Source organism: Sabethes cyaneus, chromosome 2 (assembly GCF_943734655.1).
Source record: "Sabethes cyaneus chromosome 2, idSabCyanKW18_F2, whole genome shotgun sequence".
Taxonomy (NCBI): domain Eukaryota; kingdom Metazoa; phylum Arthropoda; class Insecta; order Diptera; family Culicidae; genus Sabethes; species Sabethes cyaneus.
In genome coordinates this window covers 50,561,016-50,587,064 of record NC_071354.1, presented here as the reverse complement: position 1 = coordinate 50,587,064, position 26,049 = coordinate 50,561,016, and the positions used below count along the sequence as shown (strand labels likewise).

At 37.9% G+C, this 26,049-nt stretch overlaps 1 protein-coding gene across 1 annotated transcript; it reads left to right on the top strand.

Annotated features, from left to right (window-relative positions):
* Positions 1-8,627: 8,627 nt before the first annotated feature.
* Positions 8,628-11,372, top strand: LOC128735405 (uncharacterized). The gene is made up of 5 exons (XM_053829891.1): positions 8,628-8,705; positions 9,149-9,244; positions 9,666-10,628; positions 10,691-10,933; positions 10,989-11,372. Exons 2-5 carry the CDS (start codon positions 9,215-9,217, stop codon positions 11,370-11,372), a joined length of 1,620 nt encoding a protein of 539 aa, XP_053685866.1. The 5' UTR covers positions 8,628-8,705; positions 9,149-9,214.
* Positions 11,373-26,049: the final 14,677 nt, after the last annotated feature.

The window sequence follows — 26,049 nt, the reverse complement described above, 5'->3', positions numbered from 1 at the left end:
TCGTTTCCTTGTAACTTGCCGTATCCTATACCGATTGTTCCGTCCTGAATTTCTTTCTTCGTTATTCGTGATAATTGAGTTTTCGGTATACTACCTCACCGGGGTCGCGATACTACCTACATCCCGCTGATGTATCTTAGGTATAGCTTGCGGAATACAGCATTTCATACTCAGCCGCCCGTTTCGAGACAGACGCTGTGTGAGCCACCCCTCACCTGGAGAACAGGCGCTCTAGTTCGCACCTTCTAGCTTAGCTGCTCCAGTAAGTACATGAAGCATTTCCGGGTAAGGTCATCGACCGTCATCATTTGACTTAGATCTGCGTGGAGGCGCCAGATGGGCGCTTGAGAGAGCCAGAGCTATATTTGACGCTCACCCCAGGTAACTCTCTCCATTTCATACCCACAGCATTAGCTACCTCTCTCAATTTCACTTTGGGATCATTCAACATCATATCATGGATTTTTTCGACGTTTTCTGGTGTAGTGACCTCTTTTGGGCGCCCAGATCGTTCAGCATCAACTGTGCTCGTACGGCCACAACGAAACTCGGTAAGCCACTAATGAATCGTTCTAATCGACGGTGCAGAGTCCGGGTAATACTTATCCAGCTTGGCCTTAGTGTCGGATATCGTTTTCTTGCGTAGATAGTAGTGTTTGATCAAAACTCGAAACTCAGACTTTTCCATATTAAAAAAAAAATCGGAGGTTAGTCGATACTCAGTGCTGTAACTTGTAAATGCGTAAACATAAATGGCTGAAGTTTTGACATGCGTCATTTGAAGGATCAAGCTCGACATAAATGGTTCACATTAGTGAATACTAATGCCATCTCTTAGAATTTTCATGTACTTATCAGCAGGCTTGATTTCATCTTTTTACTTTATTTTTGCTCTTTTGACTACAGCGTCCCAATCAAACAAAATTCGAAACAGTGATGCATAGGCCAATTGTTGAGTTGATTATTATCTACAATATTGTTGAAGAAAGTATAGTTTTATCTTTTTTATTTATCACTAGCTGACCCGACAAACTTCGTATTGCCACAAATTAACCTGTGTTGTACATAAATCATGAATCTCGGATGATCTTTGTCACTTCTCGAGTTTTGCAAGCCCCCCAGTGGGCGGCGCTTCCGACGGCAGGTCACCGGCAACACTCGCGACCGGCTCGTCCTGAATGATCTAGTGTTACTATAGATAGTTTTTGTGGTCTTGTTATTGATTAATGTTTTATGGAAGAGTCTCGAATTTCTCGAGTTGGATTAGTTTTTGAGTTTCGTAAAAATTTCTGTATGAAAATTTGTATGAGAGTCCATATCCCCCTACCACAGGGGTGAGAGGTCTCTAACTATCATAAAATAAATTCAAGACTCAAAAATCTCCTACATGCTAAATTTGGTTCCATTTGCTTGATTAGTACTCAAATTATAAGGAAATTTGTATTTCATTTGTATGGGAGCCCACCCTCTTAAAAGGGAAAGGGGTCGTAATACACCACAGAAAAAAAATTCTGCCATCTAAAACTCTCACATGCCAAATTTGGTTCCATTTGCTTGATTAGTTCTAAAGTTATGAGCAAATTTGTATTTCGTTTGAATGGGAGCCCCCCCCCCCCTCCTAAAAAGGTAAGAAGTCCTAATTCATCATGGGAAAAATGGTTGCCTCCAAAAACACCCACATGCCAAATATGGTTCCATTTGCTTGATTAGTTCTCGAATTATGAGGAAATTTGTATTTCATTTGTGTAGAAGCCCCCCCTCTTGAAGTGTGGAAGGATCCTAATTCACCGTAGAAAATATTTTTGCCTCCAAAAACCTCCACATGCCGAATTTGGTTCTATTTGCTTGATTAGTTCTCGAGTTATGGGGAAATTTGTATTTCATTTGTATTGGAGCCCCCCTCCTAATGTGGGAAGAGGTCCTAATTCATCACAGAAAAAATTCTTGCCTCCAAAAACACCTACACGCCAAATTTGGTTCCATTTGCTGGATTAGTTCTCGAGTTATGAGGAAATTTGTATTTCGTTTGTATAGGACCCCCCCTCCTAAAGTGGGGAGGGGTCCCAATTCATCATTGAAAAAAAAATTGTCTCCAAAAACACACACATGCCAAATTTGGTTCAATTCGCTTGATTAGTTCTCGAGTTATGAGGAAATTTGTATTTCATTTGTTCAGGAGCCCCTCCTCTTAAAGTGGGGAGGGGTCCTAATTCACCATAGAAAATTTTCTTACTCTCGAAAACCTTCACATGCCAAATTTGGTTGCATTTGCTTGATTAGTTCTCGAGTTATGAGGAAATTTGTATGGAAGTCCCCCCTCTTAAAGGGGAGAGGAGTTATAATTCCTCTTATAAAGAGGGGAGGGGTCTCAATTCACCATAGAATAAATTCTTGTCACCAAAAAAAAACACACACATGCCAAATTTGGTTCCATTTGCTTGATTAGTTCTCGAGTTATGAGGAAATTGGTATTTCATTTGTACAGGAGCCCCCCCTCTTAAAGTGAGGAGGGGTCCTAATTCAACATAGAAAATTTTCTTGCCCTCGAAAACCTTCACATGCCAAATTTGGTTCCATTTGCTTGATTAGTTCTCGAGTTATGAGGAAATTTGTATGGAAGCCCCCCCCCCTTTTAAAAAGGAGAGGAGTTATAATTCCCCTTATAAAGAGGGGAGGGGTCTCAAATTACCCTAGAATAAATTCTTGTCACCGAAAACACCCACATGCCAAATTTGGTTCTATTTGCTTGATTAGTTCTCGAGTTATGCAGAAATTTGTGTTTCATTTGTATGGGAGCCCCCCTCTTAGTGGGGGGAGGGGTCTCTAACCATCACTAAAACCTTTCCTGGCCCCAAAAACCTCTACATGCAAATTTTCACGCCGATTGGTTCAGTAGTTTTTGATTCTATAAGGAACACAGGACAGACAGACAGAAATCCTTCTTTATAGGTATAGAAGATATGAATCATGGGGCCCCAGCAATTGAACATTCGTTTCGCTGCTAGAGCGGAATGATTAAAAATAAACAACTTATCTGGAGGCATTATCGCTTCTAGAGGTAGAGCAAACAAGCTGCTTAGCTAGACGCACCAACGATGTAATCAAATAAACACGCCAGCAGTACGATCCATCTGATCGGGAGTAGGAAAATCAGAGTATGAAAAGGAATTTGAAAAACCATCTCGCGCATGGATTATGTACTGATTAGACTATTTATTTATTGAAAGATTATGTCACTCCCATTTGTCGCATCTAGAATTTCTTTCTCTTTTTATCGTTAGGGACGCAAGGAGGAGTGTTCAAACAATTATAGTGTTTTAGAATAAGCGCCCGTTAGACTTCAGAAGGAAAATAAATGAAGATTATGGATATTTGAAGAAAAGTCTAGTATCTAAAGGGACATAGCATATAAGTCAATTTTTCTGGGATGCTTTACATAAGTATCCATCGATTATTCAACGCGTAGCTTTAAGACGACAATTGTAACTTTTTCTAATAAAGTTAAGTTTTTCCTTGGAACAGTTTCCCGCACAGCTAGTGAATTTAGTTAAAAGCACGAGTGAATATCACATCCAATTTCTAAGTACGACCTAGTCGAAAAACAGACTTTGGCAACAACAATACCACCGGCTAAGACCTAGGACAGGACATGACACGTTGTATCGCAAAAGAGCCAATTTGCTGTCAAAAAAGAGCCAGCTTCCTGATTGGCTGATTTCATGCGTGCAACTGTAGAAACAAAAATTCACAAGGGAAGCGCAAAAGTGTTGCTGGAAACCACAGCAAACTCTGAAACAATCAAGTTTATACAGGAGCTTGCGATGTGTGCCATGTTTTTGTTGCCAACATCTCAGCACATCTCGACTACAGACGGTCGATAATCTACAGACGCGCAAAGAGCGTGGCATAAAACACCAATCGAACCGTCAAATCGAGACACCAAATGAGCAAAGTAAACAAACTTGTGTTTCCTATAGGCAGGGAAGACTAAGTTTTGTAATCTACCTGAAATATTAAAACTTTAACTATTGATCTACTAACAACATATGGATTAGTTACACTCGATATATCATATATTGCTTTGAAAAATTCAATTGGCTTGTTCAATTTGCAAAATATGCGTCGCAATTCGCGAAGTTCCATGGAACATACCTCGCGATTCACGCAACTTACTGCTGATTATAGGGAGATTGATCCAATTCTGACTGGTTGCCAAAACTGTTTAAATAAAATAAACAAAAAAAAGTGTTGCCGAATTGGTAATTTTTCTCTTTGCGCGTCTGTAGATTATCTACCGTCTGTAATCTCGACAAGGTTGGCAGCAAATTTACCTGTCAGACGGGCGCTTTTCCTGCAATAGCGCCCTTCGTTAAGTCGACTGTCAAACACCGTTCGTTAATACCAGAGACAGACATACAATTGTACCAGCGTTGTACCTGTACAATTGTATGTCTGTCACCGTGTACAACGATAGAATCACGCAAGCAAAGTGGTACAACGGTGGTTTCTGTACCTACCTCTTTCACCGTTGTACGAAGCTGCAACTGCTCGATTTTTACTGCGCGCAGCGCCAATGACTGGTAGTTGTGATAACAAAAACTAAGCAGAATTTTAAATTAATTATTATTTTGCAAGATTTTGGCAAAGATTTAACGCTAAACGCTCGGCATCTTGAAATTTGTGTTTACATTTCGAGAATAGGAACAAAAAACAACGCTTAGACCATGCAATTATAGATTATCGGTGATGAGCACAACCACGTACAACGTACAGTAGTATGTCTGTCACCCTTCCGTTGTACATGTACAACGCTGTACACGTACAACGCTGGTACAATTGTATGTCTGTCTAGGGTATAAGATAGGGATAGCACCCCGCTGAGTTTATCACGTTACTAGGTTTTTAAGAGTTTGTTTATCGTGACGTGTTAACATAAAACAAACTAAATCGAAATGTAAATATTACTCGATCAGATTGGATCTATATTTGTGTAATTAGTGATCAACTAGGACAAGTGGCTTCTAGCATAAACTGCAGCTGTATTCTTGGAAACACTTTTCGCTTGCCGTAGTAAATTTTGAAAGGAAATCGCGAAAATAAAAACAAGAAGAAGAAGAAGTCACATGTCATGTCCTGTCCTAGGCTAAGACCATCTCTAGGCAAATAAGTGTTGCTCGCGACAACAATTCGTGAGTCGTAAAAAGAGTTTAATTAAAATAGAAATTTTGGTTTAAAATTCGGGGCCCCAACAATCCCATTTGAAGCAGAATTTTCAATCGTCTAATCAGATGATTTCATAAATCAGAAAATCTCATTTTGTGTTACGACGAAATTTTTACTGGGGGCCCACCGGGCATATGCCCGGTTGCCCAGTGGGCCAGCCCGCCCTGACAAATCATATTGCTTAACATAGGTAAATGTATATTGATACTTTCCAAGCCATTTAAAATGCATAGTAAAATTATAAATGAAGTCACATAGATTTCTTATGGAATCAGATGAAACCACACAACGAAGAAATATTTTTATACAGATACGCGCATATAGCCTCCAGATTTGTCACATAGATGAATTCCAAGCATTTCATATAATCTATTTTTAGTAAAATTACAAGCGAGCAATGTGATAAAAAAAAACCCGAATTAATCCACCTAGCGGCGTGACCTAGCCTTTCTACTGCCACAATAATCATTATTTAATTTCTCAGGAACTTAATTGTAGATGTATAGATGTTATATTAGACTACCCAGCTAGCACCAACTCGTATATCAATGTACGAAAACTATCGTAAATATCTCCTAACAAACTCGAAATCGTAACTAAAGCTGGATAAAGTGGGATCAAGTTGATTTTCTGTCGTATATAATGATAATGACTGACATACATACGATTTTCAGCACAAAATCGTAGAGTAGTACGGAGCGACTCGCGCTTAGTCGGATATTATCGTATATAAATACTTATATAGTCGTAACGCTCAAAAAATTCGTAATCACGTATATCGCCTCCAAAATAGTACGGATATGCCAATTTTGCGCATGAAATACGATTTTTTTAGCATGTATATCTGTACGTAATGCTGATTTTTACCTTTTTTATACATATGAAAATGCTAGCTGGGTATATTTTTAAATATCCGTTCCGTATTCCTCAAAATCCTTATTTGCCAGTAAAATTCACAACGTATTGTGTAGAATTATATTTTCTTTCCTTGGGTGCGTAAATACATGTAAGCGTCATTTATGTTACTTGATGAACACCTTATTTAGTTTTATAATATTTATAGAAAAATAATGTAAACACAAAAGATAATTTTTACAGACTTGAATGAATATGTATAGAAAATTAGAAATTAACCCTCTAACGGGTCTACAGACGGCCTTAACTATCGGGCTTCAGAGCCACATACGAAACTTGTTTTGAATTGACAATATGAAGTATTTGTTCATAGCAGATTTTTTGATATTTTGATATTGATACCATGCATTCAAAAGTTAGCATCTTTGAAAAACAAGAGTTCAGAAAAATTATTATTATATTTCGCTTTTGAAGAAAAAGGATATCTACAACAAAATGATTGATCTCAAAATTTTACTATTGGTTTGCTTGGCTTCAATTTTGCAATATATCTGAATTTAAAAAAAAATTACTGAATAGAGCATTAGATATGAAAACGAGAAATGGAACTATTTCTTAGCTAGCGCTCCTTCAGATAATTATTTTTGCATGAAAATCAAAACTTAAGCTTCTTTTGAATGTACTTTCATGAAAAGATAGTCATTAGCTTGATCGCATCGTTTTTACAATGTTAGAGGGTTAGGAAAACAAGATGAGGTCGAAAAATAGTGCCAAAGCTGCGCCATAAACATGCTTGAGAATGGGAAATACGATCGATATGATTCCCAGTGCTTGTCTTTTTTTGATTTATTTATTAAAACATGACATCTGTCTTTTAAAATATCACTAACGAAAACAAATCTTACAAAATGTCTACCGTGCAACGTTTACTTCCTATTTTTCATATAACATTTCTAAGTTCTAGTATCTATTGATTGAAAAGAGCATCTATTGATGCGCAGAATTTGTTTGAAATTTGTACAAATTTATTTGGAAAAATCAACTCACTAGTATTTTTGATTCTATACACCCCTATACCTACATGCTTAAATAAACTGCTTTTCTTCGCTTTTTGCTTTTCTTGTACAATTGTGAGTAACAGCAAGTGAAGAAAATGACAATTGAAATCTGAAATCAAAGAAAAGAAAAAACTTTTCGATTGAATCCCACTATTTAATATTTATTTGCAACAGATACGTAGTTCACCTACGACGTGCAGGCTTCATCAGTGTCTTATTTCAAAGCGTATACGTATCTGTCGCGAATAAATATTAAATAGTGGAATTTAGTCGGTAAAAGTTTTTTCTTTTCTTTAATTTCAGAGTTCGTATTCCACTAAGAGGCTTCAAAAACTTCAGACAATTGACATGTTTCTCACTTTTCTTGAATTTCATTGCAAATTTTAAAATTGCAAATTGTCATCACATACATACATACATACATACACACATACATACATACATACATACATGCATACATACATACATACATACATACATATATACATACATACATCACACACATCTCATACATTGAATACAATCAACGTTTGATTGATATGTTTTGATTTCACACGTTTTAACGGTTTAATATACGGTGCTTAAGTGTTAAAGTTTGAATAACTTTTGAATGAACCGTCCGATTTTAAATAACTTGGTTTCGTTTAATAGATCTCAGCAGTAATTTTCAAATAATCATAAAATGTGTGATGTTTTTCATTAAATTAATGCTTATATGTTACATAAATATGTTTTAAATACTATTTTTTCACATTTCTTTATGTAACTTTCAAACTACAAGTCCAATCGTCATGAAATTTGGAAGTTAAGGGTTTGCAAGGCTCCTCTTTCATATGCAATCAATTTTGTTCAAATCGGTTAAGAGACCAATGAGATAATGAAGTCCCATATTTTTCGTATTTTTATACATAACTTTTGAACTAAAAGTCCGATCAGTATGAAATTCAATAGCGACCAATGGGACACCTAGACCTTTCATTTGACACTAAGAACATTAAAATCGGTCCAGCCATCTCCGAGAAAAGTGAGTGAGATTAAAAGCGTCACATACACACACACACACACACATACACACACACACACACACACATACATACACACACACAGAAAATGCTCAGTTTTCGAAACTGAGTCGAATGGTATATAACATTCGGCCCGCAGGACCTTCTTTCCATTTCCGGTTTTCCAAGTGATTTCTATACCTTTATACTATATATTTATATAGTAGAAAGGCAAAACAGTTGGCTGTGAAGTCGAATGTATCTATCGGTAAGAAAATGAATACATTATTAAATAAATTATACCATAATAACTGTGTCGTCATTCATTACCGTCCATTTAGCGCCTGTCAATTGATATCAGTGAACAACTGCTTCATCGCAAGCATGAATCGGTCAGCTGTGTGCGGTTGCAAACATTCATTTTGTTACCGGCGTCCTCCACGAGAAGACGCAGTTAGTTAGAAAAAGTTATTAAAAGTTGTGATGATTGTGGTACAAACACTGTTATTTATATTTATTTAACATTACTATCGAATAAGACAAACCAGTGCTATGATATTATTAAGAGGTAAGCGTTGAGTCCAAGTTTTTGTGTTGTATAAGAATAAAAATACATTTCTGCTTCGGTATGACTCATGGTAGTTATGAGCAATGCAGAAGAGTTATTTCAACTGCTGGTGCAATGTTTTGCTCGACCAATAAATTTGGTTTTCTCAATGTCTGAATCAATATTACATGTAAAAATGCTACGCTACTTATTGTGCTATGTACTTACTTTCTAGATTCGAATAACAGTAACATTTTCCAAATCAAACATTGTAAATGACAGTTACCCAACGGTTTGTTGGGCCTAAAGTTCAACGTGTGCGCCATTCAGCATGTAATTGTTTGTCAACTCTGAAAGAAATATTAAAAGTACAGTACAGACTTGAGGTTTCCAACGTTATTTAATTCATTTGAATGGCGACAGATACTTAATTCATTAATGTATTAATCCTGTTCTTTATACAGCTAATTAGCAATAGAAAAACGTATGTTGCTTTCAGCCACAAAACTACACCAAAGAAACCGTTCGCCATGGACAACATCAACGATCTTCCAGTAGAAGTAAGTTGAAACTAAATAGAGTAGAGAATAAAAATGATGCACTAAAATTCCATCAAATGAATGAATAGCATGGCATCCAGCATAAATTGGTCTTTGAATGTCGGTTCAATTTTAACCATTGGCGGAACTAGCGCTCATTTCTAGGGGGGGCTATAGCCCCAGAATTTTTTTTCGACCGTTTTATTGGACGGTCAAGTCAATTTTTCTAGGGGGGGCTAAATCTCTCCTAGGGGGGGCTTAGCCCCCCCTAGCCCCCCCCCTAGTTCCGCCAATGATTTTAACTAAACGTCATCAGAGTTTACCTGACATTCAATAGACAACGCTCACTAGTTAGATTAATCATTCATTAGCACAAACATTTTCGTTAGTTTTGCTGAAATAATCTTTGTTCAAACTAATTTCTCCTAATTAATGCATTTAGATTTTAGAACGAATACTCAGCTACCTCAACTTTAGCGACCGGAAGAGTGCTTGCGGAGTTTGCAGCCATTGGCATAACGTCTTACGTACTGTGCGATTTCAACGACAATGCCGTATACATCTTAGCAACGAATTTGACCAGGAGTTATCAGATATAGAAATGCGAGTGATACAGAATTACCGTAATATGTCACTGAGTTTATACTCGGATGATAGTGATGATGATGAGGACAATGAGCAGCGTGAAGATGAGGGCCTAATACATTTAAAGTATCTCTTTGTGCCGTGTCCAGAGATAAACATGAAAAAGCTCTTGTTTGGACGTTTCGACCTTGAAGCGCTAACACTGTATTGTAGCTTTGAAGGTACGCGAGAAATACTTGAAAACCAACTAGCCGATATGATTAACCTCCGAGAGCTTGAGCTATTTACCTATACGAATAAATATTCTTCGCCAGATCAGAGCGTGTGGGTCATCCATCATGACCGACTCAAATCGTTGAAAATTGATATAAAAACTGCGAAACCGCTCAAAATAGTCCTACCACATCTGACAAAATTAGAGCTGTTATTCAACTGTCGTTACAGCTTTCTTACTATTGAGACCTACTGCTGGCAGTTACAGTCCCTAATTGTTCATTTCCGAGATCCTGAAACGATGGACGATATGATGTCCTTATCATTTCCTATGTTGACTCATCTAGAGGTATGTATGGAAGAAGATAAAGATGTTCAGCTCGGATATGCTCAAACTCGAAACAAGTTTGCGGATAAGGAAAAGGAAGAAAATTTTATTAAATCCATCCCAAAGTTAAGGTCAATGGTGATAGGAAGTAATTTGTTCCTCTACCGCATAGGAATGGCACTCTCCAAATTCAGTCACCAGTTAGAAGAATTAACTTTACAGGATTTAAAAATCGATACCGCTGAACTACAATCGATTGAAAAATTAGCAAAAATTAAGGTTTGAAATAATATATTAAAATGTTTCCTATTTATAACTTGCTGAACTAATATTCATTGCAGACTATTGTTTTGCTGTATACAAAAATTATTTCTCCAACTCAGAACCTGCCAAAATTATATATGCCTCACCTTCATCACCTGTCTCTGTTGTATCACTCATCAAACATTATATTTGACAGCGGGCTTGCCGGGTTGAAAATACTGAAACTGATTCTGGATTCCGAAAGAAACGATAAAGTGTTGCATAAGATTTGTAACAACTTGCTTAATTTGGAACGTTTGGAATTGGTTCTATACAACAAGGTTTGCTTCTTTTCTTTCTACAAAATAATGACAATTGAATTTTATATACTTTTAGTGGAGAAAACGTTGCTTACGACATCTAAACAATTTGAAAAAATTAAGAACTCTGCGAATAAGTTACTGTGATAGCGATATTTATTGGACGCATTGTCCTGTAGTTCCTAGCTTGCAAACCATTATAGTCGACAATTGTTATAAGCTGAGAACGGAAACTTTACAGCCCATATCCAGATTATTTCCTGGTCTCGTTAGTATTTACCTAGATGACTGCGTTGTTACAGGTAGTGATGAGGATGATGTAACTATCTCCGCTAACAATGTTGAGTTTGACGAGACTGAAGAAGGTAAACAAAGGTGTTACGAACAGCTAAAGTTAATGCTGCCGCAGTGCATAATTTCGTTGGACGCAACGATACTACGATGGCAATGTTGTAAATAAAGTAATTGTTTCTCAAATGCCAATTATCTTATATATATCACAAAAATTAAAACCATATTGAAATGGACAATCAACTAGCTAGTTTGGATCCGGTTCGAAGGATCAACAATGTAGGCGCTAGTTAGCCGCAGAACAGTTCTTCCCTTACCCTTGTCTCTAGTAGCCTGATTTCAAGCGACTTCAAGGCTTCTTTTATACAAATTCAGAATCTTCTATATTTTTAGTAATGTGGTTTAGAACGTATTAGAGACCAAATTTTAATTCTGACATCTCTCAACAAAAGTTCTTGAATAGCAATGAAAATTTTCACCCCCGAGTGCTTAGATTTCTTATCTTACATTTTACAGCGGTAACCTCTGGCACAGTTTGCATCACTCGTGTGTATAATGTGGCCAATACACATTTTCACAATTTTAAATGACCGGAAGACCTGGAATCCACGTATCGTTGTCTCTCAATTTTCATCCTAAAATCATCGTTCCAATCAATTTCATGCTTCATAGTCATTTTTCAGGGTGCTCTCACGAATTGACTGCGTTAGTGTGAGACTAAATTAGAGATTATCGAGCTTTACTTTCATCATACGAAGTATTTCACAAAAAACATCGTCGTCAAGTTGTCGGTCGAACACAATGTAATCGCAGCCTACATATTTCGTTCACCAAAAACCCTTTATACATTCGAGTAATTCTTTTAGTTGATTTAAGGAAATATTAAAAATGTAAAGTAAATAAAATTTATTGCCTGATTTTTGGCGAAAAATTCGCAACATGTTACAAACTTTGGCGGTAAAGTCGAAAACATCTACCGGTAAGGAAATTAATACATAATTATTTACGGCATAACTGTCTTGTCGTTCATAACCGTTCATTTCGCTTCTGCCATTTGACATCTGCTTCATCGCAATATCGCAAGCATGAATCGATCAGCTGCGCAATTGCAAACATTCATTCAGTTACCGGCGTTCTCCACGAGAAGATGTGAAGTTTGCATTAGAGCAAGTTATTAAAAGTTGTAATAATTATGGTACAAATTGTTATGTTACATATTATCGAATATGACACAAATAAGTACAATGATATTGGGAGGTAAGTTTCAAGGTCAAATTTTTTGTGTTGTATTGAATTAACGACAAGGTCGTCAGAGTACATTTATGGCAGTCAGTCTGGCGCCGAATATTAGCCTTCCCTTCTTTTCTTCAGTAACATGCTCCCACTCGGGAAACCATCACAAAAAAATTAAATTAGTTCAACTAACCTGCTAGCCGCAATAAGATCTTGCAACTCGAAGCACTAAACATTGCATTCTATTGGTTCTATTTCTTTTTTGGCCATAAATTACATTAAGGAGTTATGTACAATTGGGAGGCTAAAAAAAGTCGATTTTTCTCGAAATTTTCTAGAGAAAACCCTTTAACTAATTAAAGCGAAAATTTGTCTACATCTTATGGCGGCTTTGGCTGTATTTTAATATACTTTGTTTTTGAAAAAAGTTATCGAAATAGTTGCTATAGTTAATCTCTTGGAACTCTTCTAAAATAAGGCGCTCTACGGTGAGCACGATATTTCTGGACTGAATCATCGGAAATCGAAAAACCAAAAAGGAATTGGTGATAAAATATATTAGCTATAGATTGATCGTAGGGATTAGCAAAATAATCATTTTTGATGAAATGGCAGCTTCCTAAACATAATAAATAGATTTTTGGCATAAATTTTGCTCTTAACGACAAGGTCGTCAGAGTCCATTTATGGCAGTCAGCATGGCACCGAATATCACCCTTCTCTTCCCTTCTTCAGTGTACCAACATGCTCCCATAGACTCGGGAAACCATCATAAAAATATAAAATTAGTTAAACTAACCTGCTAGCCATAATCAAATCTTGCAACTCGAAGCACTAAACATTGCATTCTATAAGTTGGATTAGCTTTTCGGTCATTAATTACACTAAATACTGAGGTAAGTGACCGATTAATATTCACCACTATATTTTCACTTTTTCGCCGTCGGTTTTTCATTATTTTTATTCAGCCGTCGCGTCGGTCGTCAAATCACTCGCGAAACTTAACTTGAGGCACAAAAAACTTTAATTTACCACCCGAACAGTTATTTCGAGAGATATTATAAACATTTTGCCCAAATTGTTCACTGGAATTGATAGGAAAAACTTCACTTCGTTTCGAGTGCAATGCCGAATCCACGACCGTCGTTATACTGTACGTTACCAAGGAAACGGACGTTTATATGGAGTGATGTCAACGTAAACATTTGAGCATAAAATTGACCAATTATTTTCGCTATTAAATTAACGGTCGTAGAGTGTCGACAATATACGTAAAATTCACTGATAATAAAACTCACCGTAAACCACATTTTTAAGAGTGTCCCACATCAAATTGCACCACGGAAGAAACGTTGTTGAAAATTACCTAATTGACCAATCCTTTTCAAACTTTCAGACAGTAAATATATAATAAATTATAACCCATTTGTAAGCTTTTGGTATATTTATTCCATTCAACTTCAATACCATAACCGTATGCTCGCACCTTACGCTTAACTCCACTCATAAGGTTCTGTACAACATCTAGCTGCAGCTTCATTTGTACGGAAACCCACTTTTTCTTCATGTCTTCCTAAGATTTGATCTTCTTGGGATGTTTCCGTAGTACCTGCTTCATAATAGCCCAGGGGGGTTCATGTCCTTGGGTACGAAAGTAACCCCGTTGGCTTGGTAACACTCTAAAACATCCTTTGAATAGTGGCACGAAGCTAGACCCCATCTCGTAGAAGATAGTAGGAACCTCATGTTGCTTCAACAGATGAAGCAGACGCTTTTGTAGACATTCCTTGAGATAGATCTGCCAGTTTACAGTCCCGGTAGTCACGAACGGTGCACTCCGTTTGCCACATGAACAGATCGCTTAGCAAATCATGTATTTCTTGGCAAACTTTGAAAGTTTTTACTTCCCAATTTGCTCCGGAACATCAAATTTGTGCTGGGCGGCGAAGAACAGTAACTCCGGAAGTCTGCCTTGACGTAAGTCTCATCATCTGCCGTTCGTCACAATTTGGAACCTTCTGCACTTTGTACGTATGCAGTCCCTCCCGTTGCTTGGCTCTCTGAACGAAAGACTTGGACAGATTCAACTTTTTGGCTACATCCCTAACCGAAGCATTGGGATTCTTCTTAAACGCTTCCACGACACGCTTGTGATCCTGATCATTGATAGAACATTCATTCTGAGTTGTTTTCCGATTTCTCAATAAGTTGAAGATTTTTCAGATGCTTGGGCAAAATCAATTCGCGACATTCCTTTTCGTGTGACGCCATTTTTTCCAATTTTCGAAAAACCGACTGCGACTCTAGTAGTCTACCCAAATTTTCAAGAGAAAATACCCAATGGGTAATTTTCTACAGCGTTTCTTCTGTGGTGCAATTTGATGTGGGACAACCTTTAGCTGATAGAATTACTGTCGGATCTATATTAAAGAGTAATTTTTAATACGATAGTCGCTAATTTTTTCCATTATTTTTATGAATATGGAAGTCAGACTGATTAGCCGAAAAGCTTTCGAAAGCGTTCTGTCACGCTTTCCAGCTTTCGGTATGAATATTACCCTTGTTTGTCTCCAAACAGTTGGTACAGTGGACCCCCGTTCGTTTGAACGATTCCTCGTGCAAACTAACGGGGTTCGTTTTTAATTTGAACAACTAGCAACCCTAAATATGCTGAAAATTGTATGACCTGGCCGCCCTGCTCTTTGTTATTATTTTGGTGGTTGAATTTAGTCTCGTTTAGTTGGTAGTTGCAAGCAGCGAATATGTTATTCTCCGATCGGATTTCTATCGTAATCGTTTGGAAACGAAATGTGAAACTGATTAAACTAGGATTAAACACGTTAGATCACACACAAACAAATCGTGTTTATGTGCATTGTCTGCGAAGGCAAATGATGCCATGTTGAGAATGACATTTGAACCATTTTTAATTTGCACGTCGTGCAAACCAGCGGGGTTCAAATTAAAAAGTGTTCAGATTAAAAACGGTCAAACGAACGGGGGTCCACGGTATATGATTTAGTATGAAACTGGCCCTAAAAATTTCTCTTTAACTAATGGGATAGTTAACTGCTTGCTCCTTTGCAGCATTACTGGCAATATCCCATCGGTACCAGGTGATTTGAACGGTTCGAAGGAATCGGTTGCCCCTTCTATTTTGGAGCCATGGCTACATCATGAGCTTCTGGTCCAGCTTCGTTTGTTCCCGGCCCTGACTCGTCTAAATTTAGCATCCGATTGTTGTTGATGGGAAAAGATCCTGGGCAGTGGTTGGATGTCTACGTTTTAATTGGATAGCTTTCATTATATGCTTCCAAGAGTTTGGAAATAATATTGTTTGAAGCAAGTTCCAGCTCTTCCCTCGTTTGGATTTTTACTTCAAAGAATACTGCTTCATTAAGCAATTTAGAAAGGTATAGATCCCAGTTGGTATTTTTGGGATTTGTATTTGAAGCATATGTGCCTATGATCCGATAATGAAGTTTCGTTCGAGACGTGCCAGTTTATTACATTTTCAGAGAGTTTCGTACTAATCATCGTTAAATCCACTACTTCTTCACGAATTGTCTTTACAAATGTGGGGCTGCTACCCCGATTACATGTATCGATTTGGGTTGATAATATAAAATCTAGCAGACACTCACCTTTTCTGTTGTCATCACTGCTTCCAAACTTCTTCGGGTGTGGCTTCCTCTAGGTCCCCCGGTAAAATAAGCAGAGGCAATGACAATTTCTGTTTTTCCTCTGGTTGTCGGTGTTTCCATTTGAACTGCAACTGGATCTCCCTTAATGAATTCCGTAATTGGAGTATAACTGATGCCTGATGGACTTTTCAATCCTCTTTGGCAGCTGTCTACTGCTGCATGACTTCAGCTTCCCTAATCGGAGAATCACGAGAAAGCTGGGCTCTTTTCAATCCCACAGTTTCGTGTTCTGATCTTTGCTTTGGTTCAGCTGTATTTAGTGCTGTAGCTTTTCGTCCCTCAGGCTCTGGTTTCCTTAGCATATGGTTTGGGCCAATCTTTCGTGGGTAGATCAGTTCGAACTACAGTCGAAGCTACAGTTGGCAAATTTGGGCTTCATACGTTCCCATCTTTGCTTAACAACTTGAGCCAAAATCTTCGATTCTTCGATTAGTTTTACTTTGTTAGGAGATAGCACTTTCCCAACGGTTTGTGGAATCTCAAACTGAACATATGCGTCATTCAGCATGTGATTGCTTGTTCGCTCTGAAAGAAGTATAAAAATTGAAATACAACTTGAGGTTTCCAGCGTTATCTGAGTTATTTTATTGACGACAGATACTTAATTTGTTAATACATTATTCCTTTTTTATACAGCTAATTAGGAGTATAAAAGCGAGTCTCACGTCCATCCACAACATTACACCAAAGAAACCGTTCGCCATGGACAACATCAACGATCTCCCAGTAGAAGTAAGTTTGAAACTTAATAGAGTAGAGAATAGGATGTGCCAAAATTGCACGAAATGAATTAATGCCATAGCATCTAGCATGAATCTAAAAACAATCTATGTTTAAACTAATGTCTCCTAAGTAATGTATTTAGGTTTTAGAACGAATTTTCAGCTACCTCAACTTTATCCAGTGGAAAAATGCTTGCAGAGTTTGCAGCCACTGGCATAACGTCTTACACAGCGTGCGATTCCAACGACGATGTCTTATACATCTTAACATCACATTTGACCAGGAGCTATCAGATATAGAAATCCGAGCGATACAAAATTACCGCAATATATCACTGCGCTTAGCCTCGGATGATCATGATGATGATGAGGACAATAAAGGCCTAATACACTTAAAGTATCTCTTTATGTCACGTCCTGAGATAAACATGAAAAAGATCTTGTTTGGATGTTTCGACCTTGAAGCGCTAACACTGCATTGTAGCTTTGAAGACACGCGAGAAATGCTTGAAAACCAACTAGCCGATATGATTAACCTCCGACAGCTTGAGCTCTTTTTCAGTATCAATAAATACTCGCCGTCAGATCAGAAAGTGTGGTTTATCAAACATAGTCGACTTGAAACGCTCAAAATTCGTATAAGTACCGAGAAACCTTTCAAAGTAGAGTTTCCACATTTGACAAACTTAGAGCTGTTATTCAACTGTCGTTATAGCTTTCATATTATTGAGACCTACTGCTGGCAATTACAATCTCTAAAGGTTCATTTCCAAGATCCGGAAACGATGGACGATATGATGTCCTTATCATTTCCTATGTTGACTCATCTGGAGGTATACATGGAAGATGATGAAGATGATCAGCTCGAATATGCAACAACGCGAAACAAGTTTGCGGGCGAGGAAAAGGATGAAAACTTCATCAAATCTATGCCAAAGTTAAGGTCAATGGTGATAGGAAGTAATTTGCTGCTCTTCCGCATAGGAATAGCGCTCACCAAGTACAGTCACCAGTTGGAAAAAGTAACGTTACAGGATTTGGACATCGATACCGCTCAACTACAATCGATTGAAAAACTATCAACAGTCAAGGTTTGAATTATTGTATGAAAATGCTTCCTATTTATAATCTGTTTATTCTTTTGCAGACTATTATTTTGCAAGAATCACAAATTGTATCTTCAACTCCGACTCTGCCAAAATTATATATGCCTCACCTTCAGCACCTAGCATTGTTGTATAACACTTCTCTTGAATTTGATAGCGGGCTTGCTGGGTTAAAAGGGCTGAAATTGATTCTGGACGCCGACAGGAATGATGAAGTGCTGCATAAGATTTGCAACAACTTGCTTAATTTAGAATGTCTGGACATGTTTATAAGCAGCAAGATTCAGCTCGTTTTTATCGAAAAATAAGTGACTATAATTAACCTTTTGCATACTTTTAGTGGAGAGAAGGTGGTTTACGATACCTAAGCAATTTGAAAAAATTAAAAATTCTGCGAATAATATACTGTGATAGCGATACTTGTTTGACGGATTGTCCTGTAGTTCCTAGCTTGCAAAGAATTATATTCGACAGTTGTGATAAGTTGAGAACGGAAACTTTACAGCCCATATGCAAACTATTTCCTAGTCTCATTAGCATTTACCTAGATTACTGCGTTGTTACGGGTAGTGATGAGGACGATGTAACTAACTCCGATGGTAATGTTGAGTTCGACATGACTGAGGAAGGTAAACGAAGGTGTTACGAACAGTTAAAGTCAATGCTCCCGCAGTGCATAATTTCGTTAAACGAAACGGTACTTCGATGGCAATATTGCGAATAAAGCATTTGTTTCTTCCCCATTATTTATCATCTTTGTCTTTCAATTTTCATCTCAAAATCATTCTTTGGGTCAATTGTATTTTCTATAGCCAGCTCTTTAATTTTCGTCAAACTAAATCATCTAAAATAAATAGACGTAAAAGAAATTCTACTGTATTAATAGAGTAAGGAGGGGTAAAAGTGCGATGCGGGTAAAAGTGCGATTCAATGAGTTATCGGTGCAGATTCCGAGTAACTTTTCTACATTGGCATGGATGGGTGACTACTTTGACAGCTTGAATCTAACGTAAACTTTGGTTGCTTACGAAGCATAGTTGCTGAGTTATGTGCAAATGTTATTTTAGGGCGGTTTTGATGTAATTTTTCGTTATACGGCAAATACGATATCAACAGGAGGATATTACTTGTTGAAAATTTGTAGCAGCGTTTTACATCACTCAGATATCTGTTATGAAAATACGGCGAAAATAATTTGCAAAATATATTTCGCTTTTCCGTAATTTAATCTAACCTCGTCAAGCGCCTGTCGGGGTAAAAGTTCGATTCACGGAGGGGGCAAAAGTGCGATTCATGCACGAGGCAAAAATGTATAACTAATTATATACAGCTTTAGGCACTATATTACAGATACTAGAAATGAAAGATCTACAGAAAACTGTGTGCTCTACAGATGTTGTCCGAAGAAAAACAATGTGTTTCCGGTGATGAAACAAAAAACAAAGGTTTGAAAAAGTTTCGATCTAACGGAGGCTGCAGTACACCAGCGCAAAATAGAAAAGGTGCAAATTGAGAATATTTCTTACCGAAACATAACGCAGATTGAAGATACGGTTTTGTTAGCCACTGCTAGGCTAATTTCATGGATTCTAGTTTCGAACTTTTACCCCGCGGTATTCGCACTTTTGCCCCGCTAGTGGGGTAAAAGTGCGAATCTGCACTTGATCAGAAGAAAGAAGAATTTATTTTGCAAAACACTTTTACCGCAGATGATTTATAGTTTAATGTGAAGACATTGAGTTACTGCATCACTATAAAATATATTATGTTGTTGTCCTTCTTTATATCTCACGAAAATTGATGACAACTTCAAACATCGCGCTTATGCCCCGCCCTACTCTATTGGTATTTCAAAAAAGTTATTACCGTTATTTTGACGTAGGACTACGTCATACGACAAGGTTTGGGATAGTGTGTCATTTAAAAAAAAAGAAAAATGCATGCGTCACGAAAAACTACAGGTTTTGAGCGCTAATAGCTTAGCGGTTTCCCGATCGATTTTCAATATTTTTGCGCCAATCGATCGGAAAATCTTCTACGCATCCACACCAATAAAGAAAACTATTGATATTTACACTAATAAATCCGAAAAGTGAATTGGAAAATTTAGAAAACTATTGATTTTCAATGCGCGCCGTTTAAAAATTGAAAATAACTCTAACTCGGTCTAACTAGAAATTCTCACTTCGTGATTAATTGAAATAATTTCCAATTATTTTCGAACGGGCCTTGGTACAATTCAGGAATCAACGAGAAAGTTGGAGGAAAGCTCCATTTAATTCTACTAATGACAAAGTTACAAGAGAATTAAATGGAAGAAAACCTACCATTTCTCGTTGATTGCTAATTGCCTTGATAATTCCTTATTATGGTGTGCCACTAACGGCAACACGAGCGGTGCCTCAGTTATTTTAATTTCATTAATCATCACGTTGAAAAATTGTCTATCGTGTACACTGCCCATAAAAGCATAACTGTCCCATATGGATTTTTATCGACTTTGAGAAAAGCACGAAAGTAACTTATCTATATCCTAATTTACCTAAAAAAAACTGTAATTTAGACGGACTTTGTTTGAAAAATTTTCCAAAAAATATCAACTCTGAGCAGTCCCATACGAAAAATAAAAGCATAACTGTCCCATTATGATACTGTCCATTAGAAACATTTCTTTTTGCCAGTTGAGGCAACCATAAAGCATTATATCTTTGATAAAATAATATTCTTTCAATTTCAGCGTCTATTGAGTACGATAACAACTTAACAAAAAAGATATATGACAGAAATATTTGTTTCGAAGTTTATTTCAATGTTCGACTACGATTTTTTCTTAATCGGCAAAGCTTTTACAGGCACAACATTTTTCGGTGGTGACAGGGAGAAGAGTATTTAATAGAGCAGCTTTTTTCTCCGTTTTGATTCCACGATGCAACAGTTTCCAAAACCGTAACTTATGTTGTTTTTTCAACAGCGCTATAATACTTGAAGTTCGAAATTCGAACTTCATCAACTGGTTCGAAAAAGACTGACGACTCTATGTCCAAGACCGCGACGGCTTTCCTGCCTTCTTTAATCACGATCTTAAAATCCTGGAATATTATAGAAGCATTCCTGTAGCGCACACTTTGGCGTAGAAACTATCTTCTACTATGTACTGAAAAAAATTATTACAAAAATGGGACAGACTTGCTTTTATTTAGCAACTTGCGCTTGTAAATAAAAGCATAACTGTCCCATCTTCGAAATTTTGAAAAAAAAATTGCATTGGTGTTTAATATTTCAACCAAATTCCTGTGGATACTTCAATTACTAGTGTAACGTGATGCAACAAATGCAACAACAACTTTATTGTGATCAGTGGAGAACAACAATCTTTTATATCATCATGTTTTTATCCTTAAAAGGACGGTGTCTAATAATCGATACAACTGTTAAAAATATCGGCATTCTTCTCACTTTTCTTGGGCAATACAACAGCTTGAATGTTTAGCAGAATGAATGTGTACCTTTAGTAACTCCGAAGAAATCTAGATAGAATTAACAAAAGGGCGAATGTCGCAAATGTACACAAAACGAGTGAGAGTTACTTTTTGCTGGACCAGCATAGGAAAATCAACCCTCACTCGGTTTGTTTACGCTTGCAACATTCGCCCTTTTGTTAATTCTATCTTCAAATGTTTGTTCATTTCTCCGTCGATACGAACAGCCAGTTGCAGAAGATACTGGTCTTCTCTTCACCAGACAATCTGCGCTGCCTGCGGATAAATCCAAACTTTCAGCTACGTAATTTTGCGTTCTCAGCAAACAATGCCTATCAGGAACTGCAGACCAGCGGGACTTTTCCATTCCCTGCTTTGCCAGATGGATTTCAGACGAAACGTTTGAAACGGCATACGGCAAACAAACTGATGAAAATGAATGCCAATTTTCGACTAACGCTTTATTATACGATAAAGTAACGAGCGGCTACAAAGGTGGTAACTACGGAAAGCAGAAATGACGAACCATGAAAAAAGGGCCGGCCTTCGAAGATATACTTTGTTCGAATAAAACAGGGCCTGCTGCTTGGCATAGTCAAAAAGACGCGCAAAGCTGCTGGCTACCCAAAGTGTTCAGTACAGTCGACGATCGCCTTTCTCGAGGTTGCATCCAAGCAACTGTTGTTGTGTTAATGTTGCAATTAATCTTCTTCTTCTATTTATATAAGAGGTTTATGTCTGTACCGAAAACCAGGTCTCTGACAGGACGTAATAAGAGGCTTATCGGTAACTAAAAACAGGTCCCTGACAGGACGTCATGCTTTCGTAGCAATGGGTTGTATTCTCAGTCACCTCACCGGTCAACTGCTGAACTGCTCGATTGCTCAACTGGCTGACTAGACCGCTCGACTGGACTGGTCGATTAGGCAGCTCGATTTGATTGCTCTACTGTATTGCTTAACTGTACTGCTCTAGTGAACTGTTCGATTCGACTGCTCACCTCAACCAGTGTTACCAGGTCGATTGCCCATTTTCCCGCTGCCCAGAGATTGATTTCCCGCTGAAATCCCGCTGTCTAGAGCTTATTTCCCGCTAGAAATCCCGCTGAATCAAAGGACATATTATTCTTTCGTTTCTGGTGCAGAATAAAAATTAAAAAATATTTATTTCAGTAAGGCTTGCATTTGAAATAAAGATGATCTGCTGAAATTGAGAGGTTGCAATTAAATAAACATTATGCAAATTTGCTGCATTCATATTGACGAAGTTTTTGGCTTCAGGAAACAGAAAAAGAAATATTTTGTTATCCCTCATATAATGACAGTTTACTACGAAATTTCGCAAGCATTTTAAGATTAAGGAGTCTAAGAACACATGCAAAAATTTCGAGAGAAGCTTTTAGCACAAATTCAAATGCTGCGGTATATAGCAAACTACGATGCATATAGTATAGATACATAAGTGCTGTTTGGTGTCCAATTCATGAATCAGTTGGATTTTGCCTTTGGCAACGAATTAATTTGTGGAAAAATTAGGAATACGCAAAACGAATTGGTTTGGTGGTCTTCTTTTTCAGTTAGTTCTAATGAGTATTTGTCAGAACTCATCCCATTCAAGGCAAAAACCATGCAGTTTTATAATCAACAGAATATACTGAACCATTTGCCAATGCATGAGCAGACATTGGATTGTCAATAACCGAAGTGTTTTGCTGTCAACCTCTTTTTCAGCAGTCTTCTTGCCTACCAAATATTGCTAAAACGACATCCCGCTAAAATCCCGCTGAGTTATTTAAGAAAACCGCTAGATTCCCGCTAGCCGCTGTTTGGCCATTAAGTCCCGCTGTCCGACTTGAAATCCCGCTAAATCTAGCGGGAAAACCGCTGATCTGGCATCGCTGACCTCAACTGGTTGGTTGGACAGATCGACTTGACTGCTTGACTGAACAGCTCGATTTAACTGATCGAGTGGACTACTCGACTTAACTGCTCGACTCAACTGCTTGACACATTTTCGGTTGCTCGACTCAACTGCTCGACTAGACTACTCGATTTGATTGCTCGACTCAACTGACAGGTTGATTCAACAGCTCGATTAGACTGCTCGACTTAACTGCTCGACTGCTCGACTCAACTGCTTGACTTAACTGTTTTACTCGATAGCTCGACTTAACTGCTCGCTTCAACTGCTCGACTGGACTACTCGACACAACTGCTCGACTGAACCACTTGACCCGACTGCTCGATTAGACTGCTTGACTAAACTGTTCGATTCGAGTGCTCGACTCAACTGCTCAACTAGACTACTCTATTCAACTGTTTGACTGGACTACTCGACTTAACTGCTCGACTGGACTGTTAGACTCAACTGCTTGTCTTCTGTTTGATTCGACAGCTCGACTCAACTGCTTGATTCAACAACTCGACTGGAATACTCGACTCAACTGCTCTACTCAACTGTTCGACTTAACTGCTCGACTGAACCGCTTGACCCGACTGCTTGACTAAACAGTTCGATTCGAGTGCTCGATTAGACTACACTCAAAAAAATCAGCACGTCAAGTTTCCGTGAAAACATAGGTAATTCTCATCCATCACACTTTTCATGTAACATTCACGTGAATTGTTGGTAACTTGCACTCATACTAACCAGTTTACGCGCAATCCCGGTAAATTTGATCAATTTTCCCATTAACTAGTACATGAAGTTCACGTAAGTTGCTGTATAGAATTTTACATGATTTTTCACGTGGATGCGACGTGTCGATTTTTTTGAGTGTACTCAATTCAACTGCTCGACTGGATTACTCAACTTAACTGCTCGACTGGACTGCTCGGCTGGACTGCTTGACTGAACATCTTGATTTGACTGCTAGACTAGACTGCTCGACTCAACTGCTTGACTTGTGTTAGAATCGACAGCTCAACTTAACTGCTCGATTTAACTACTCGACTGGAAAACTCGAGTCGACTCAGCTGCTCGAATAAATTGTTCGACTGAACTACTCGACTCAACTGCTCGAATGAACTACTCGACTCAACTGTTCGACTTAACTGCTTGACTAAACCATTCGATTCGACTGCTCGACTAGACTACTCGATTCAACTGCTCGATTTAACTGCTTGACTTAACTGCTCGATTCGACCATTCGATTCAACTGCTCGACTCTATTTCTTGTCGCGATATCATTTAGTCGGTGTTAAATCAGACCGGACCAAGTCGCAAAATTCAAAAAAATGTGTTAATTATAGCAAACGAACAAGAATTTTCTAAGCAACATTTTACTCTAATCAGATTACATAAATGTTGCAAACAGCCACAGTTAGAAGATGATTTAGAATGCAGCAAACTATGAATGCGTTTTCTCGAAGTCAGAATTTTGCCACTCGGTTCTGTCTAACTTAACACCGACCATATGAATCGGTTTGCGGCAGACAATAGACGGTTCAGAGCCACTCACACAAAAGAGCCTTATTTCCCGCCTATAGAATCAGCACAGTGAAGATAATGTTTTTATTCAGTTAAATAAAATCCAATACGACCATCAAAACTATTTGTTTCAGTTTCCGGCAATGACTCTTTTATGTACAACTAGAGCTATATTATGCAATATAAGAACTCAAAGAACTAATACAAAGATTAAACATCTTCGCAAACACTGGCCAATGAAAAGTATCCGCAGTTTTCTGAATTCTTAACAGGCATTTATATTTTACGAATCGTAAGATTCGGGCTCAACTAGTATTTTATAAAGCGTTGTGAGCCACAGAGGTTTGGCAAAGCATATCACCAAGACAGAAAAGAAGCGAAGGCGCTTAAAGTGTAGCTGCTGAGACGTCGCGGTTGGCTCGTGATAACAAACTTTTATCGATCACCTCTCGTGAAGTTCAAACTTGTGTTCGGTGCAAAGTGAGCATCCCTAATACACCGTCTCAGAACTCAGGAGAGGTGCCAAGGCATAGTCCACATTCCACAAATATACTTGGAACTGGTAAATGTGTTCGGTCAAACGTCAAAATGCATTGAAAACTATGGGGTTAATAAAAGGAAATTGTTTTAGTAAAATCTTTTGCATCTTCATATAAGAATGTGGTCGTTCTTAAAGGAACGGTTTCCGGTAATCGATAGAACTTGAAACTTAAGGAAACTTGGAACTTAGGGCTTTCCGCTCGGTTTTCTTTAGCAACACAAATCTATCCATCACCAATGCTAAAAAAACGAGTACAGCTACAGTAATGCGTTGCGTTATTTCTCTTTGGCAGCAAATGAGAACGACTAATTGGGAGCAAACAAATTGCCTTCTTTGCCCATACTAAAATTGAAATCCTCCAGTTTGTTCAACGTAGGTGATGGAATGACGGACCATGAAAAATAGGACGGACATTCATTTTTCAAATTATGCAATTCCATTATCTACGTAGTACATCTCATCGCCAAGTCTGGCATCGCCATCTGCAGTTCCCGGTCGACTGTATTCACCGGCTGCTGAGGAAACTATGCTGAGCGTGTTGGAGTTGGAGCTTCAATTTATCTGACTGCCGTGATGGAACATATAGCTGTGGAAGTACTTAAATTGGCAAAAAATGCTGCTTGCGGCAACAA

What these genes read in the sequence shown, in the direction of transcription:
- LOC128735405 (XM_053829891.1), top strand. Translation starts at nt 9,215, where the DNA reads ATGGACAACATCAACGATCTTCCAGTAGAA. An exon ending in TCAACGATCTTCCAGTAGAA is followed by an intron (nt 9,245 to 9,665) that starts GTAAGTTGAAAC and finishes TAATGCATTTAG; the next exon opens with ATTTTAGAACGAATACTCAG. An exon ending in AATTGGTTCTATACAACAAG is followed by an intron (nt 10,934 to 10,988) that starts GTTTGCTTCTTT and finishes ATATACTTTTAG; the next exon opens with TGGAGAAAACGTTGCTTACG.